This window comes from Lutra lutra, chromosome 4 (assembly GCF_902655055.1).
Source record: "Lutra lutra chromosome 4, mLutLut1.2, whole genome shotgun sequence".
Taxonomy (NCBI): domain Eukaryota; kingdom Metazoa; phylum Chordata; class Mammalia; order Carnivora; family Mustelidae; genus Lutra; species Lutra lutra.
The window spans coordinates 66,705,158-66,720,651 of record NC_062281.1 but is presented as its reverse complement, the minus strand read 5'-3'; the positions used below and the strand labels follow the sequence as shown (position 1 = coordinate 66,720,651).

The following is a 15,494-nucleotide window of genomic DNA, read 5'->3' as shown; positions in this document are numbered from 1 at the left end:
GTCTTTGCCCACACTTCAGATAATTCCCTTAGGGATGCTTCTTAGAAATTAAACTGCCAAGAATATTAGTGTTGAAAATAGCTTAGGTTGGAGTTTGTGTGTGTTCGGGTCTGTCCTTAGCACTTTACGTATATGCATTCAGTATTAGTTCAATTTTACAGAGGGGGGAAACTGAAGCACAGAGATATTAACTCTCTAAGGTCATAGGGTAAGTGGAAAAGCTGGGATGCTACCCCAGGCGATTTGAGGCTAGAGCTGGTGCTGCTGGCCCTTGTGCTGTATGGACTCTCTAATCACGTAGGTAAACATGACCTTTGCAGGTCATCCACATTAGACTTGGAAGTAATAGACCACCTACTTGAACCCCTGGATGCTACAGAATGTAAAGCCTAGAAAGATTAAGGGACAAAGTCAAATCGCTGGTAGCAGATCTAGGTTTTACATCTTGACTCCTCATCCTGCAGTCCAAACACTTGTTATTCCAAGGGTGACCCATGAACCACAGCATCAGCCCCACCTGGGAGCTTGTTAGAAATGCAGAATGTCAGGTCCTACCCCAAACCTCCTGAAGCCGAATCTGCATGTTAACAAGATCCCCTGGTGATTCCTTTGCACATTAAAGCTCGAGAAGCTCAGGCAATACACTGTAAACTTGATAGATCTTGGTACTTCAGTGGAAAATCTGCATGTAAACAACTAGTATTTCCACAGCATGAAAAAAAGTCATTTTTCAGTTAGTTAAAGCTCTTATGAGGTTGAAGCATATGAAATTGCTATTATTTTAGAGAAAACGTTTAATGTTGGCAACTTAGTGTGGCTCAACTTCTGTGGGTGGAAGGATAACAATAATAAAACAGGTATTAGTTTGAGTAGAGATTGGACTTGAAGTGGAAGAAGTTCTTTATCCCCAGTGAATATACATGTTAGGAAGAAAACACAAACGATTACATTGCAAAGTGGTAAGTGCTACAGGAGAACATTCTGAGACCTTTGGAAGAAGGTAAGTGATGTTCTGGAAAATAAACATGGAAAATCATTTGCTTCTGTCAGTGGCAAAAAAGGCAGGCGTACAAGTCTTAGTCAAAGTATTATATGGGCATCCTCAGAAGCTTCGCAGAATCGCATTTAAACCAATTGGTTAAGTATATAAGGTGTTCCACAAAGTTTGGGAGCTATGACTTGCCACTTAAACTAAGAAAACTAAGGACTATGTTGTCCTTTAATGGTCATAGCAAATAATGAGAGTTTACAGGTCTCACCATTTAGGGTGTACTATTTTCATGGGCCCCACTTTGGCCGTTTCTCTTTTTTTGACATTAACAGTTTCAGGTTGGGTGAAGTGAAGAACTGGCTTCCATTACAGTATGAATGAAGAGAACAATCTTAGGAGTAATATTTAAAGATGCACTTTTTTTTTTAAACCGGAAGCTGTGAATAACCTATAAGCAAGCAGGATGTGTAAATATAAAACCTTGGTTAAATATTTTCCATTCTCAAGTCCTTTTAGGTATCTTGCTGTTCTAGAAAGGAGATTGCTATACAGATTTTGCATCTTTACAGTAGTTGGTTTAGAAATACTTAATTTGGGGGGAGACGGTTGGATTGGTAATAATTCCACTTTACCATCCATCTTTTTCTTACAAGTTTCCCTTTTTTAGAAAGAACTGACCTACCAGTTGTTGGGCCCATAATGAGGTACAATACTGTTCAAAGCAGTCCTAAGAGCTTGAGAAGGAAAGTATCTGAGACCAAAATTGGGTAATCATTGGAGTGATACATGAAATGCATTGAGCAGGGAGAAAGTGACACGAGGGTGGGATAGATCGCATATAGGTACATACAGGTGGTAGCTATCAATATTCCCCACATCCTCCCTGCAGGCCTGAGGGGCAAATGGCTTCTAGTTCTCACTACCATCTTTATTTTTATGAAATCTAGTCTGGCAAAACTGCCTGCAAATGTCAGAAGTTTGATTCCTAATGTATTAGTTTCCTCCCTTGCCTGCCTTCCCTGCCCTTCCCTCACATCCTTCTAAACTTTTACCAAATCTCCCAAATACTATCTGGGCACTGGGAGAATATAAAAGAAGAGTAAAATCTAGCACCTTACTCTCCACTTGCTTGTAAAACAACTTTCTTCCTGGAAAAGCAAAGATAGGACAGCCACAAAAAACTTAGTACCCAGCAGTCAGTGGTGATTATAAAAAAGGACAGAGTACTATGGGATCACAGAGTGGGAAGCAATCACAGCTGTTGGTGGGATCAGGGAACTCCAACCTGAGGAGTAATGTTTGAACTATCTCATGAAAGGCAGGCAGGCTCCAGAGAGGGAGAAGGAGGGATTCCCCAGAAATGCATGCCACAGAGACTAAGGCCCAGAGGAGGAGGTGGAGGGGATTTTGGGGATGTTTTGCACTGTAAAGAAAAAGGAAATAAAGAATTTTTTTTTTCCAGGGGAGGAGCAGAAAAAGAGTAAATATTCTCTTCAATGGCTCAGCTCCAGCCATGTCATGAGAACCACAGGGTTCTCAAACTTTAAGCTCACATTACCTGAAAGGCTTGTTAAAGCCTTTCTTGCTAGGTCCACCTCTGGAGCTCCTTATGCTGAGGGGATTGTGGGGAGGAACATGTGTAGCCTGAGAGTCTGCATTTCTGTGATGTTCCCAGGTGATGCTGGTGCTTCTGGTCTGAGAACCCCTGTCCAGAGATATGGCCAACAAGCTCCCATCCCACTTGCTATTTCTTCTGCCTGGAAATTTCTACCCCCAGATAGTCACATGGCTCCTGGCCTCAGTTTATTCTTCTCATTTTTTCTCCTGACACTCTTTATTCCTGGTCTATGCTGTACCTTCATAATCCCTATCATATCTTAACACTATGGTGATTTTTTTTTATCACCCATTAAGATATAAATCCCATGAGAGACAATTTTGTTGCCTAAAGCAGTGCTGAAATTCCTAGCACCTAAATTTATGCATTTCTCAACTTTAAAATACCATTGGGCACATGGTAGACACTCAAATAGTGTTGACTTGCACCAAAGAATAAAATGCCTAGGAATAAGTTTAATTGAGGCAAAAGACCTATACTCTGAAAACTGTAAGACACTGAAGAAACCAAAGACAACATGAACAAATGGAAAGATACTCCATGCCCGTGAATTGGAAAAATACTGTTAAAGTGTCTATATTACCCAAAGCAATCTACAGATTCGGTGCAATCCCTGTCAACATGCCAACAACATTTTTCACAGAACTTGCATACTAAAGTTTGTAGAACCACAAAAGACCCCAAAAAGCCAATGCAATCTTGAACAAAACTAGAGATACTACAATCTCAGTTTTCAAGATATGATACAGAACTATAGTGATCAAAACAGTAAGGCAGTAGCATAAAAACAGACACAAGATCAATGGAACAAAACAGAACAGAGAAATAAACACACACTTATATGGTCAAATAGTCTAGGACAAAGGAGAAAAGCATGTGAGATGGGAAAAAGACAATGTCTTCAAACAGCACTGGAAAAACTGGTCCTCTGTGTGTGAAAGAATGAAATGGGCCACCTTCTTATACACAGAAATAAACTTAAATGGATTGAAGACCTAAATGTGAGACCTGCAGCTGTAAAAATCCTAGGTGAAAATATAGGCAGTAATTTCTTTGATATCAGCCTTAGCAATACTTTTCTAGATAGGTCTCCTAAGGCAAGGGAAACAAAAGCAAAATAAACTATCAGGACTACACCAAAATAAAGAGCTTAGCACAGCAAAGGAAACCCAAAATGAAAAGGCAACCTACTGAATGGGAGGAGAAACTTGTACAGGATAACTCTGACTACATAGTTTAAATAGTAACCCACTAAGAATACAACTTATCAAAACAAACAAACAACCCCCCCCAAATCCAATGATCTGATTAGAAATAGGCAGAGAACCCAAATATATTTTTTCCAAAGATGACAGCAGGTGGCCAATGGACATATGAAAAGATGTTCAACATCACTAATCAGGGAAATGCAAATCAAAACCACAGTGAGAAACCCCCTAATATGTGTCACATTGTCTAAAATCAAAAGGTAAAACAAGTGTCAGTGAGAATGTGGAGAGAAGGGAACCCTCTTGCACTGTTGCTGGGAATGTAGACTGGTATAGCCACAATCGAGGTTTCTCAGAAAGTTAATAAAAATTAACTTAAGTTGGGCGCCTGGGTGGCTCAGTGGGTTAAGCCGCTGCCTTCGGCTCAGGTCATGATCTCAGGGTCCTGGGATCGAGTCCTGCATCGGGCTCTCTGCTCGACAGGGAGCCTGCTTCTGTCTGTCTCTCTCTCTCTCTCCCTCTCTGCCTGCCTGCCTCTCTACTTGTGATCTCTGTCAAATAAATAATAAATAAAATCTTTAAAAAAATTAAGTTAACTAACTTAATTAACCACAAAATCCAGTAATTCTACTAGAGATCTACTAAAAAAAAACACACTAATTTGAAAATATAGGCATTCCTATGTTATTACAGCGTTATTTACAATAGGCAAAATATGGAAACAACCCAAGTGTCTACCAATAGATGAATAAAGATGTTGTACACACACACACCGATATTATTCAATTGTAAAAAAGAGAGGAGATCCTGTCATTTACAACAACTTGGATAGACCTAAAGGTTATTATGCTAAGTGAATTAAGTTAGAGAAAGACCATATGATTTCATTTATATATGGAATCTAAAAAATAAAGCCAACAGAAACAGACTCAAGTACAGATAACACACGGATGGTTGCCAGAGCAGAGACGGGTAGGGGAAGGGGCGTCAGGAGTGAAAGGGAGTGGGAGATATGGACTTCTGGTTATGGAATGAGTAAGTCACGGGGATGACAGGAACAGCATAGGGTAATAGTCAATGATATTGTAATAGATTCTATGATGACAGATGGCAGCTACATTTGTGATGAACTTAGCATAAGGTATAAACTTGTCAAAGCTCTATGTTGTACACCTGAAACTAATGTAACCATCAACTATACTTTGGGGAAAAAATTAGTATTGACTTGATAAAGGAGATACCATCTTGGAAGGAGAGGTGAGCTTGGGACTCGTACAGATTGAGTCAGAGAGGATGGAAGACAAGATAACTCAGGCCATACACCACATTGACTCCATCTTAAAGACACATCTTTGGTTTTATTAGTAAAAAGTTTGGGGTCAGGGGTAGTAGGGAGAGTGAGGTACAGTAAGAGCCTTAAGTAACTGCAGAGTTTCAGAACAGCTGCTGTGAAGACCAGCTATATTCTAAGGGAATAAACACCCTCATTTAGGGCAGAGGAAAAACCAGTCAGACTGTAATTCTCTCTGAAATGCAGAAGTAGTCTTTCTATCTGGTATTATATTAAGAGGATTTCCTACTTGTCACTTGCAGTCATTCCCTTTTCCTGACACACAGAGGCCTGAAAACTCCTATGGGGGAGCCCAGTTCTTCCTGTGTCCTCCTTTTCTGCCCTGTAAGTCAAGGACGTAGAATACAGTTTCTAGTAGCTTTTTACTCCAAACAGCCTGCTATACAGGGTTGTCCCAAATCCCTCTAACCTTCCATATGTTTAGCAATTTTGATGCCAAATGTATTGCTACTACATCATACACACATGATATACCTTCCATGGAAGCATGATATGGTCAGTCCTATTAGAGTCTCTTAATATAAACCTTGTGTCTTCATTATATTCACAAAAATCACAAATAGGAACTTAGACATTTATAAGATTCATAAATTAGTCCCATTAAGAGGAAAATCTAAAAGATAGAGGAGGGACGTGAAAATATGGCAAATGAGGTCACCTATATAGGTGGTCACAGATTCTTTAAGTGCAAAAATAAGCTCATCTAGTGATAAAATGTTATACCCTAGTTGTAACACTTAGCAACACTCAATCTAAGACTGAAATGCTATATAAATACACACTGTGTGTGTTAAAAGTCAAGAGTAGGAAGAGGGTTGTTGATCTAATGTAATTGCATTTTCATTCTCCCCCCTTCTCCCCTACCCCAGTTTAGATCACTGGATTAAGATCAAAGCCCTCAAGGTTGCTGGAGGGAAAGGATAATTGGATGATGGGTATTAAACAGAGCCCTTGACGTAAAGAGCACTGGGTGTTAAATGCAATTGATGAATCATAAGATTCTATTCCTGAAACTAATATAGTATGTTAACTAAATTGAATTTTAAAGATTAAAAAAAAATTTAAGCCCTCAAGAGGCAGAGACTCTTCTGCTCTCTGCTTTGGAGATTCCTAACCCCACTAGAACATAGGATTGGTGGTAAGGCATATGTTGTTACTGCTGGCACTTGGTTAAGTGTGGTACAATGAGGGAAGACAGGACTGGAAAGATGGAGAGGATGGTGTACCTCCAGTCCTGAGGGAATTGACAGGAGGAGGGAAAAGGGAAGCCCATTCACTTGGCTAAGACAACATGAAGACATTTTAACAGAACTTTTAATTTCCCAGGAAGATGAAAGGTAATCAGTTTTGTAATAGGTTATCTACATGAGAGACTTTCCAACTAATACTAGACATAATAATATACTTAACACCTATATTATATTCCAATTTATAAATTTTGTAGGAAATTTGTTAACATTAGAGGAAGCAAGGTATAGGAGTCCTCTGTACAGTAAATCTAAAATTTAAGTTTAAGAAAACAAAACTGAGGGGCGCCTGGGTGGCTCAGTGGGTTGAATCCTCTACCTTCTGCTCAGGTCATGATCCCAGGGTCCAGGGATGGAGCCCTGCATAGGGCTCTCTGCTCAGCGGGGAGCCTGCTTCTCTTCCTCTCTCTCTGCCTGCCTCTCTGCCTACTTGTGATCTCTGTCTGTCAAATAAAATCTTAAAAATAAAAGAAAACTGAGAAACATCATTTATCAGGTCCTCTATCTACTACATCTTCATAGGGCTAGGGTTTTTTTGTTGTTTGTTTTTTAGGAAAGAGGCCAGCTAGCTTCCTATCTCTTCAGACACCTAACTCCATTTCTTACCTATAGTCTTACTCTTATTCCTACCACCTGGCATAAAACATGGTCATACTCCCCTATGTTAAGTAGTAAAAACAAGAACAAAACCCTTTCAACTATTTATCAACTCTCCATCTGACTTCATGGATAAGCTTCTTTAAATTATGGTCTGCACTCACCGCTAATGTCCTCACATCCCATTTGTTCTTTAAGCGACCGAGCTCTGGATTTCCCTCACCATTTCACTAAAAGCACCTCTGATGACAATACAACTGAGATCTTGAATGGCCAAGCCAATTGCCAAGCCAATTGTCATATTTAATGTGACTGGCCTCACCTTTCTTGGATCTTACTCTGCTGGGTTTCTTCCTAGTACTTTCTACTAGTTTCTCTGGCTCTCCCTTCCCCCCTTTGTTCTATCTTGGTTTGAGTTCTTTATTTTTAATGTAATGAGTGCTTCCTAGATACCCCATCCTACACTCGATGGTTTTAAGAAGGCATATATCAGTTCCTGGAATCTATTCCACAGTCTAGATATCTTGAGCTTCAGAGCCATCTATCCAGTTGGGTACTTTATAAATCCCTCAAACTACACAGAGTTGAAATAGTACTTACCCCTCTGTAAAGAGCTCAGTTCTATTAATACTAAGAATCATTTTACACTATTTCCTCCTTCGACTCCTCTTCAGTTACACAATTGTGAAAATTCTACCTGTTAAGTATTTTTTTTAATTGGTTCCATCCTTTCCCTTTGATTGTTACTGCCAGAAACTAGGCTCTACCATGTTATTACCATGATCACTATAATATCCCAGTCTTTTGTTCCCAATTATTAGCCTTCATGTCTTCCCTTCTCAATGATGGGAAAGGGAATTTTCCTTGGGGGACAGGGAAAGAAAGTAATCTAGATTTTTTTTTTTTTTTGTAAAATTCTTGACTAGCATCTCATCACCTGTGGGAGAAATCAGAACTTCATGTTATGGGACAAAGTAGTTCATGACCTTGAAGTCTTACCTCACCTCTCCTACCAAGAGTAACACCCTTTATTTTGTTCATACTTAATTGCTCTCATTTTCTAGATTTGACCAAGTTCTCACCTGTAGTTCTTTGCACAGGCAATATGTTCCCTGTGTCTGGAAAGCCTTCACTTAATTTCTATTTGTTCTTTATGCCTGAGATGAGGACCATGTTCTTGGAGTCCCAAACATTAAGAAAAATGTAAAATACTTTGCATATTTAATAACTCACTCAGATTTCTGTATTTTAAAGACTCTTCTCACAACGAAAATGCCTTTTTTGACCTTTCAGAGGTCTAGATTAAGTGATCCATTCTCTTGCACTCACTCAGCACCAAGAGTTTTGTCTGTGGGCACAGTGATCCCAGAGTTGAAATTGTTTACTTACCCAAGTTACTCATTACACTATGCACATGGACTGCTCTTTTATCTGTAGCCCCAGACTAGTAGAAGGCCAGATATGCTACAAATATTTATAGAAATGAAATTAAATCCTCCGTCATTAAACACTTCTCAGCCTTGCCAAGGCTGAGAAGTCATTTTACTTCATCCCCAATAACCATAGGGAATAATAAAGAGTAAGATTTCTGGATTCACCAAACAGTGCTGTTAACTATAAGGACTACTTCAAACTCAGCTGACCTGGGTTTTAGTCCCACTCCACCAGCTCTGCAAATCTTTTTTTTGGAGGGGGGGGGGTCGAGTTCTTCTTCCTCGTGTATTAAAGAAAGGGACTGAGCTCTAATTTTGTGGTCTTTCTTTTCTGATTCTATGACTTAAATACCATTTACAGAATAAAAATGCACATTTTGAATCTGTGTGAAGTACACAATTCTAAAAGCGCATTTGGATGGATTGCTTCTATAGGAGAATGAAATAGAAGGGAAAGTAGATTGGTAATCATTAAATATCAGAGTGACCACTGAGAGAAGCTGCTAGGTATTTCCTAGTGTGTTTCCCCCAAGCCGTACTCTCCATTCCCAGCCATTATTTCATAGCCTCCCATGCAGCTAAATCTATCTAACTAACTCTGGCCAGTAGGGAGTGATGGTGAAGGATTGTTCTCTTAAAAGGAGAGTGACCAACATTTTCCATGGTCCTGCTGCCTGGACCTCAAGAGCTAGACTCACTGAACCACATTTGGGGGTTGAGTGTTGAGCAGGGCAGAAACACAGGACAGAGACCTTTTCTCTGGCACTACCAACTATACCTGCTTGTATTTCTACATGAGAAAAAAATTTCTTGTTCAAACCATTGAGATTTGGGGTTGTTACAGAAAAAGAACAAACAAAAACAAACCAACAAACCCACAACCCAACAGTATTCTTAGTAAAAAATACTAATATTTTATTATTTTCAAAGTACACTGGGAAGATGGTAATTTTGTTGAAGCCATTTTAAAGTTTGCTTGAACCTTTAATAATTTATGAAATGTACTATACTACCCAGAACAAGCTACTTGAAAACTTCATATTCTACATTCCACTTTATTATGAAGAAACTAACGCCCAGAGGCAGACTGGAAAAGGTATTTGTTTGGCAAAGCAAATCGTAATCCTATGAACCAGTTATCTACTGAGGGATCATAGTGAAGACTAGAACAGCTCACAAGACAACTTCATTTTCTGATCAGCAGTTCTATTTACACAGACTAAAAGACTTATGCTTTTGTAGCTTTCACAATATAAAATTATAGAATAGTAACATCCTTCACTACTTTTCAGGAAGTGGAAGTGATCATGCTTAACGGTCTTACCCAGAATGTATCCTGGTGCCATAAAATAAAGTCTTCATTATCAGACTGGGCTCCAAGAAGTGGCCCAGAAGCACATAAAATACTCCTCTTTCTACTAGCTCAGTGGCAGAGGGAATGCTGATCCCTATGACTGCCTGGGAGTTCAGGTCAGAGGAAATAGAGACCTACAGCATTGTATGCTTTTACCAAGCAAAGCAGGAGGCCTCAACACACAGAACAGACTGAGGAATAAAGCTTTTGGAATAAACACCTGATAATCAGCACTTAGGAGTTGCTCTTTGAGCTAGTGTTAAGGAAAACTTAAGTTATTCTCCCATTAATAAGGGCCAAGAGCTCAAAGGAACTTTCCAGAGAACACTGAAGAACTATTGGATAAACTACACTGACTTGTGAAGAATAGGTTCAAAACCCAAACTTAAAACCTACTGTACATCTTTCATAATTCCCTAATGCCCCTAGAGCTCACACATTCCAATCTATCATTCGTGATCTGAGATGGCTCATTCTTGCTTTAGGCCCTTATGATGAATGGGGCCTGCCTTCTTCTGTTAAAGATGGATCAAGGCTGAAGCGCTCCCTTTCTCTGGACTACAGAGGAGTCTCAAGGCTGAAGAAGAGTGAAATAGAGACAAGAGAACCAGAGAATCTGATTATAGAGGACTTGAAAGCCAGGCAAAGGATTCTGGATTTGATGTAGTTAGCAATAGGAAGCCAAAGTAGATTTTTGAGCAAGGGAGTAACACATGCAACACTTTATTTTAGTAAGATCATTAGAATGAGAATGGAGTAGAGAGGTAGAGCAGTTAGGAGAAAGCCACCTTAATTTGGGCTACAATAAGGAAATACTGAATATGACTGGTGGCTATGGCAAGGAAGAAGAGAGAGAGGACAAGGAGGAGACTTTCTATAGGAAGATCGTAAGGAACTAAATTTGCAGTCTTGAAATAAGAAGGTAGCTGAAAACTTGAAACAATGCTTATTAAAGAAGCAAACACAGTGAATAAGGCTGAATCCATGATTTACCATCTAAATCAGGACTCTGCTCAGACTGAAATGGGGTATTGCCAATTACTAGGCCAGAAAGCAGGTGAGAACAGGGCCAGTCTCAGGCAAATGGATTTCGAGCCATCTTACCTGTAGGCAGTTTTAACTACCACCATAGAAGACAACTCAGATTCTAATGACCACCCTGTGCTCTTGAACTCTAGCTCTGGGTTTCTAAAAGTTAGACATAAAAGGAAGCCACCATTGGAGGATGAAAATAAAGAGCTGCTGTTGAGAGACAGAGGAAGAGCCAGAGTGGTAAGTTAGAAAACAAATATGAGGTCCCTGAAGTTCAAGCTGTTCTGAGTCACTGTATTTCTCATAGTTGTCTGCTTTTCAATAGGTCACATCCTGATTTGGGGTCTCTTTGCTTAACGGTTTCAAGGACTAAACTGCCTTCTTAAAAAACAAACCCTGTTTCTTTCCATTCCTAATTCTCCATATCCCTTTTCCATGAAGGACTAGTAAACCAAGGTGGAGGTATGGGGTGTTGGGGGCAACAGGGTTAAGGATGGGGCTGTGGATACTGCATGGACACTGACTATTCAGCATGCACCAGCTGTCTAGTGGGCCATAACCAGCCTTGCACATATAAACCTATGGTCATGGGACAAAGGCAGTCCTTAGAGTTGCTCTCCTGAAAGGAGAAATGACCACACAGTGACAGGAAAGGAGGCTTCAGCATGTGCAGGGCTGAGTGAGGAAGGAGTGTTCCAGTCCTCAGCGGGCACATCCAATACCACTGGGCTCAAGTCCAACAAGGAACCCTAGTGTCAGGAAGCATGTTCATGCTCCTCCCCAGCTGAGCTATAGCAGGGCTGAGTGATCAGAACAGGTGAGGCCTAGAATAGATTTCCATTCCTCCCTTCTTGGTTCAGAGCTCACTAATCAATCCTCATGGTCTCTTCATTCCACCCAACATTTATACATTGTCTACTAATGTTATGTGTGGGGTTATTTACTAAAACAAGCTGTCAGAGGGCATGGACTCTGTTGGTTAATGTTCTTGGCACAGAGTATTACTACTTATTGAATGAATGAAGGCACACACCCATGGCCAATTTCTGTGCTACTTTATTTTTACTCATCTTCCACTTTCCATCCCTTGTGTTGTCTGCCTGCTTTTCTAATGAGGATTCACCATCAGTGACTCATCACCTAGAGAAGGGAACCACAATTAGACTTCCAGTTTTAGCTACATAATCCACTTCTTTGTTACCCTGAAACTGTCAGCTCCCCAAACAAGATTAAACCTTCAGTTTTCCTTAAGACCAATTATCTTCTGTATCTTAAACGAGTGACAGAATAGGAAGTAGTTTGTCCAGTCAAGCAGAGCCAGGTTAGAATCCCAACTGTGCCCTTACAAGGACCTTGGGTTAGTTAGCTCTGGGGTTGGATTACCCAGTTGTACTTCATTTAGCTTATCTGTAAAATGGGGATACCCAAAACTGCATTAAATTGTTGATAAAGACCTACAAAATTGTTTTTACCAAAATGCAAAAAATGGGGCTGCTCCATAATTAACAAAGCCTAAACCTATTAAAGGAGAAAAAGTGAGGTGGTTTAGAATTTTAACCTTGAATTGGCAACAAAGATCACACGATGTAACTATGCCACCATGTCATGCCATCAGGTTCTCATTCACTCAAAAACGAGACTAGCAGAAAGTAGTTCCTGAGGGAAGCAAGCAAAGGAATCCCAAACATAAGCAGCATTTCTGTCTTTCGTGATGAGAGAATGGCCTATTTAGTAAGATGAAGTTAAAATCCCCCATTTCTGGTGGGAATGTGCTCAGCCACTTCCGGTTTTAGAGAAGCTCTAGGGTTCTACAGTGATGGACAGGTAAGGTGATCTTCAGTTTCTCAAACGTTTCAGCTTTTTTCTCCAACTTTCAGACATCCGGTAATTTATACATTTGGGACTGACTTATTATATCGCAGCCAAAGGGAAAACAGCAATTACTGCTTTCATTGCAGAACAGAAAAATAGTGCAGCTTCCTCCAGAAAAGTTCCAGTTGCAGCAAATTCTAGAAGGAAAAATTTACTGCCATTGGCTGCGTTTCCTCTACATGGTGCTTAGCTAAGTGCCTGCACCTGCTCCGCTGAAGCAGGTCTGCTAACTTGGTCATCATCAAGCACCACACACTGAAATAATTAAGAACGGGGCCCCAGCTGAGTGGAGCAGTGTGGTCCTAGGTCACATGGGTGTGTCTAAACCTGTGATCTGTGATTATCACATGACCTGACACCAGACAGGAGAGTCCGTAAATTCCACAGTGGGGCCAATACCAGTCATGAAACATGGCTCCCTTGTCCAGATCTCCAAAAGCATGACAAACGACAGGATGTGAAGCCTGAACCCTGTGTGTTTAGGAGACTGGAAAGCAACCCTTCTGATGTCTGCCCCTTTCTCTTTCTCCCTGGAACACAGGGGTGGAAAAATCAGGATTGTATTACCATCTATAGCCCTTATCTCCCCCAATGCCTCCTCCCCCATCTTATTGTCCCCAAAACTGAGGACAGGTTTTTTGCATTGTTTTAAGTTTTCTCTGTAAGCACCATATTCAGGAGAAACAGTAAAGGCAGGGCCTAGATTCTTTATTATTTTTTAAAATTTTATTTATTGGACAGAGAGAGATCACAAGTAGGCAGAGAGGCAGGGAAAGGGGATGGGGGAAGCATGACCCTGAGATCATGACCTGAGCCGAAGGCAGAGGCCCAACCCTCTGAGCCACCCAGGCGCCCTAGCACTAGATTCTTTCGGAGACAAAAGGGAAGTATTTCTCTTTCCAGGGTCATACTTATAAGTTCTTCTTTACATGATTGCTAGTAAGAGCAACTGTGCCTTAACACACTGGACACACCTAGGAGAAAGTTTTCCTCAATTGATAGTTACAGAAAGATAAAGATTTAAGACCCTGGTTTTCCTCCTCTAGGAAAAGCAATTGAATTAGATGAGCTATTTAAGGTTCTTCCTGATTTAAAATGCAGTAATGCCATAATTTCCAGATTCAAAGAATGACCCCCTGCAAATCTGAGTAAAACAAATGCTGTAGAGTCCACAGCAAGCCTTTGGGAGAAGAGGTGCAGAGTCGCCCACGACTTTGTACGCAGTCCTGTGCCTCCTTAAGAAAGGCAAACACAAGGTACCCTATGCTACAGACACGGGACGAGGGGGAACTAATTGTTTTTTCCCCTTCTACATTCTTCCCTTCTGAAAAAAAACACCCAATTTTACTGTTGGCTACTTTTATTCGGCTTATTTTAAACTAGCTCATTTGCATGGCTCAGATTTAAAAATCTTTCTAATAACCACTATGCAGGCTAACAAGCGCGCACACACACACACACACACACCACTCTGGTCTTAATCACTGGTGAATTTCAATCCTTTCTGCCTATAATCCTGAAGGAGAAGCTCTAGTTTTCAGGTCATAATTCACATGCTCCAACAGCATCCTTCTTACTCGGATACAGTAAATACTGGCCACGCCAAGGACAGAATCACATTCCACACTGGCCCACAGTGGAGGATGGCACACTATAAAAAGTGTGAAAAGCTAGACTTGCGACCGCTGTGTTCTCTCAGTGAGCTCGACCCAAGAGCTGGGAACCGCACACACGCTTTACTTTAGGTGAGGGTGAAGTGTACAGATTCACACAAAAATCACAGAGGAGAAAAAAAAAAAAATCCAAGGCAGACTCAGGAGCAAACCAGCCCCCTTTATCCAACTAAAAGTCACATAGGAAACAAAAATCGCTCTACTCACCCAGCATAGCTGTTGTTATAAAGGTGGCCATGCCCTGCTTGCAGAATCTTCAAAAAAAGCAGGCAAAGAGGCAGAAAAGCAGCTGTCTGAGTCCTGGGCTTCCCGAGGCACTTCATAGTGTTGCAAGGAGAGGAGCTGAAAGTTCCCTTACAGCAGTCACCCTAGGCTGGAGGTGGCTCACAGAGCCCCCTCCACATGCGCAATCCTTCTCTGGGAGGGGGTGGGGACAAAGGCTGGGGAAGCCAGTAAAATGTGACACTTCTTTCCAGCCACAGGGGGAAAAAAAGTTTAAGCAGCTGAAGAAGGGAAGTTGCTATTAAAACTTGGTCTTGGGACGAGAAGCAGCAGCACACACAGCCCAGCCCGGCAGCTGAGTCTGATCCTTAATCAGGATCCCCTAGAAGGGGCTGGGCCTCCCCTGTGCTGACTCATGGCTGGGGTTCACTGGGTGATGCTTCCTTTGGATAACTTCTTCTCGTTTTTTTTGTTTGTTTCTTGCTTTATGACTTTAGGCTCCTTTCTTGGACAACCTTTCTCCTTTTATTACGTTCTACAGCACAGGATCCTATCCTGAACACAAATGATTTGCTTGAGGATGAGCAAAACACTTAGGCATACATAGAACATTCTGGGCTTAAGGTTCTGAGCTACCATAACGAATTTCTACATGGATTCCACATACTGAGATGCATGGTGAGTGGCCTTCATGAGTATAGGCGCAAAGATAAGGTCAGGCCCCTGAATCTGAAGCGCCAGGGTTGGTCCCAGCTCCTACCTGTATGGAGAAGGGGCAGCGGGTTTGCCGATTTTTGGGAGCTCTCCGTATCCATTCCATATCCGCAACACCCAGACCCGCTGCGATTTCAGAAGTTCTTATAGGGAGCAAGAGGCTCCCGTGTGCTTTACTACCT

The 15,494-nt window shown here is 41.1% G+C and overlaps 1 protein-coding gene across 1 annotated transcript in view; it reads right to left on the bottom strand.

Annotated features, from left to right (window-relative positions):
- Nucleotides 1-14,749, bottom strand: part of CPA6 (carboxypeptidase A6) — a 370,507-nt gene extending 355,758 nt beyond the window's left edge. The window contains exon 1 of the mRNA XM_047727215.1: nucleotides 14,584-14,749. Within this exon, the coding sequence (XP_047583171.1) occupies nucleotides 14,584-14,699 (116 nt within the window). The 5' untranslated portion in view covers nucleotides 14,700-14,749. The remainder of the gene's footprint in view (nucleotides 1-14,583) is intronic.
- Nucleotides 14,750-15,494: the final 745 nt, after the last annotated feature.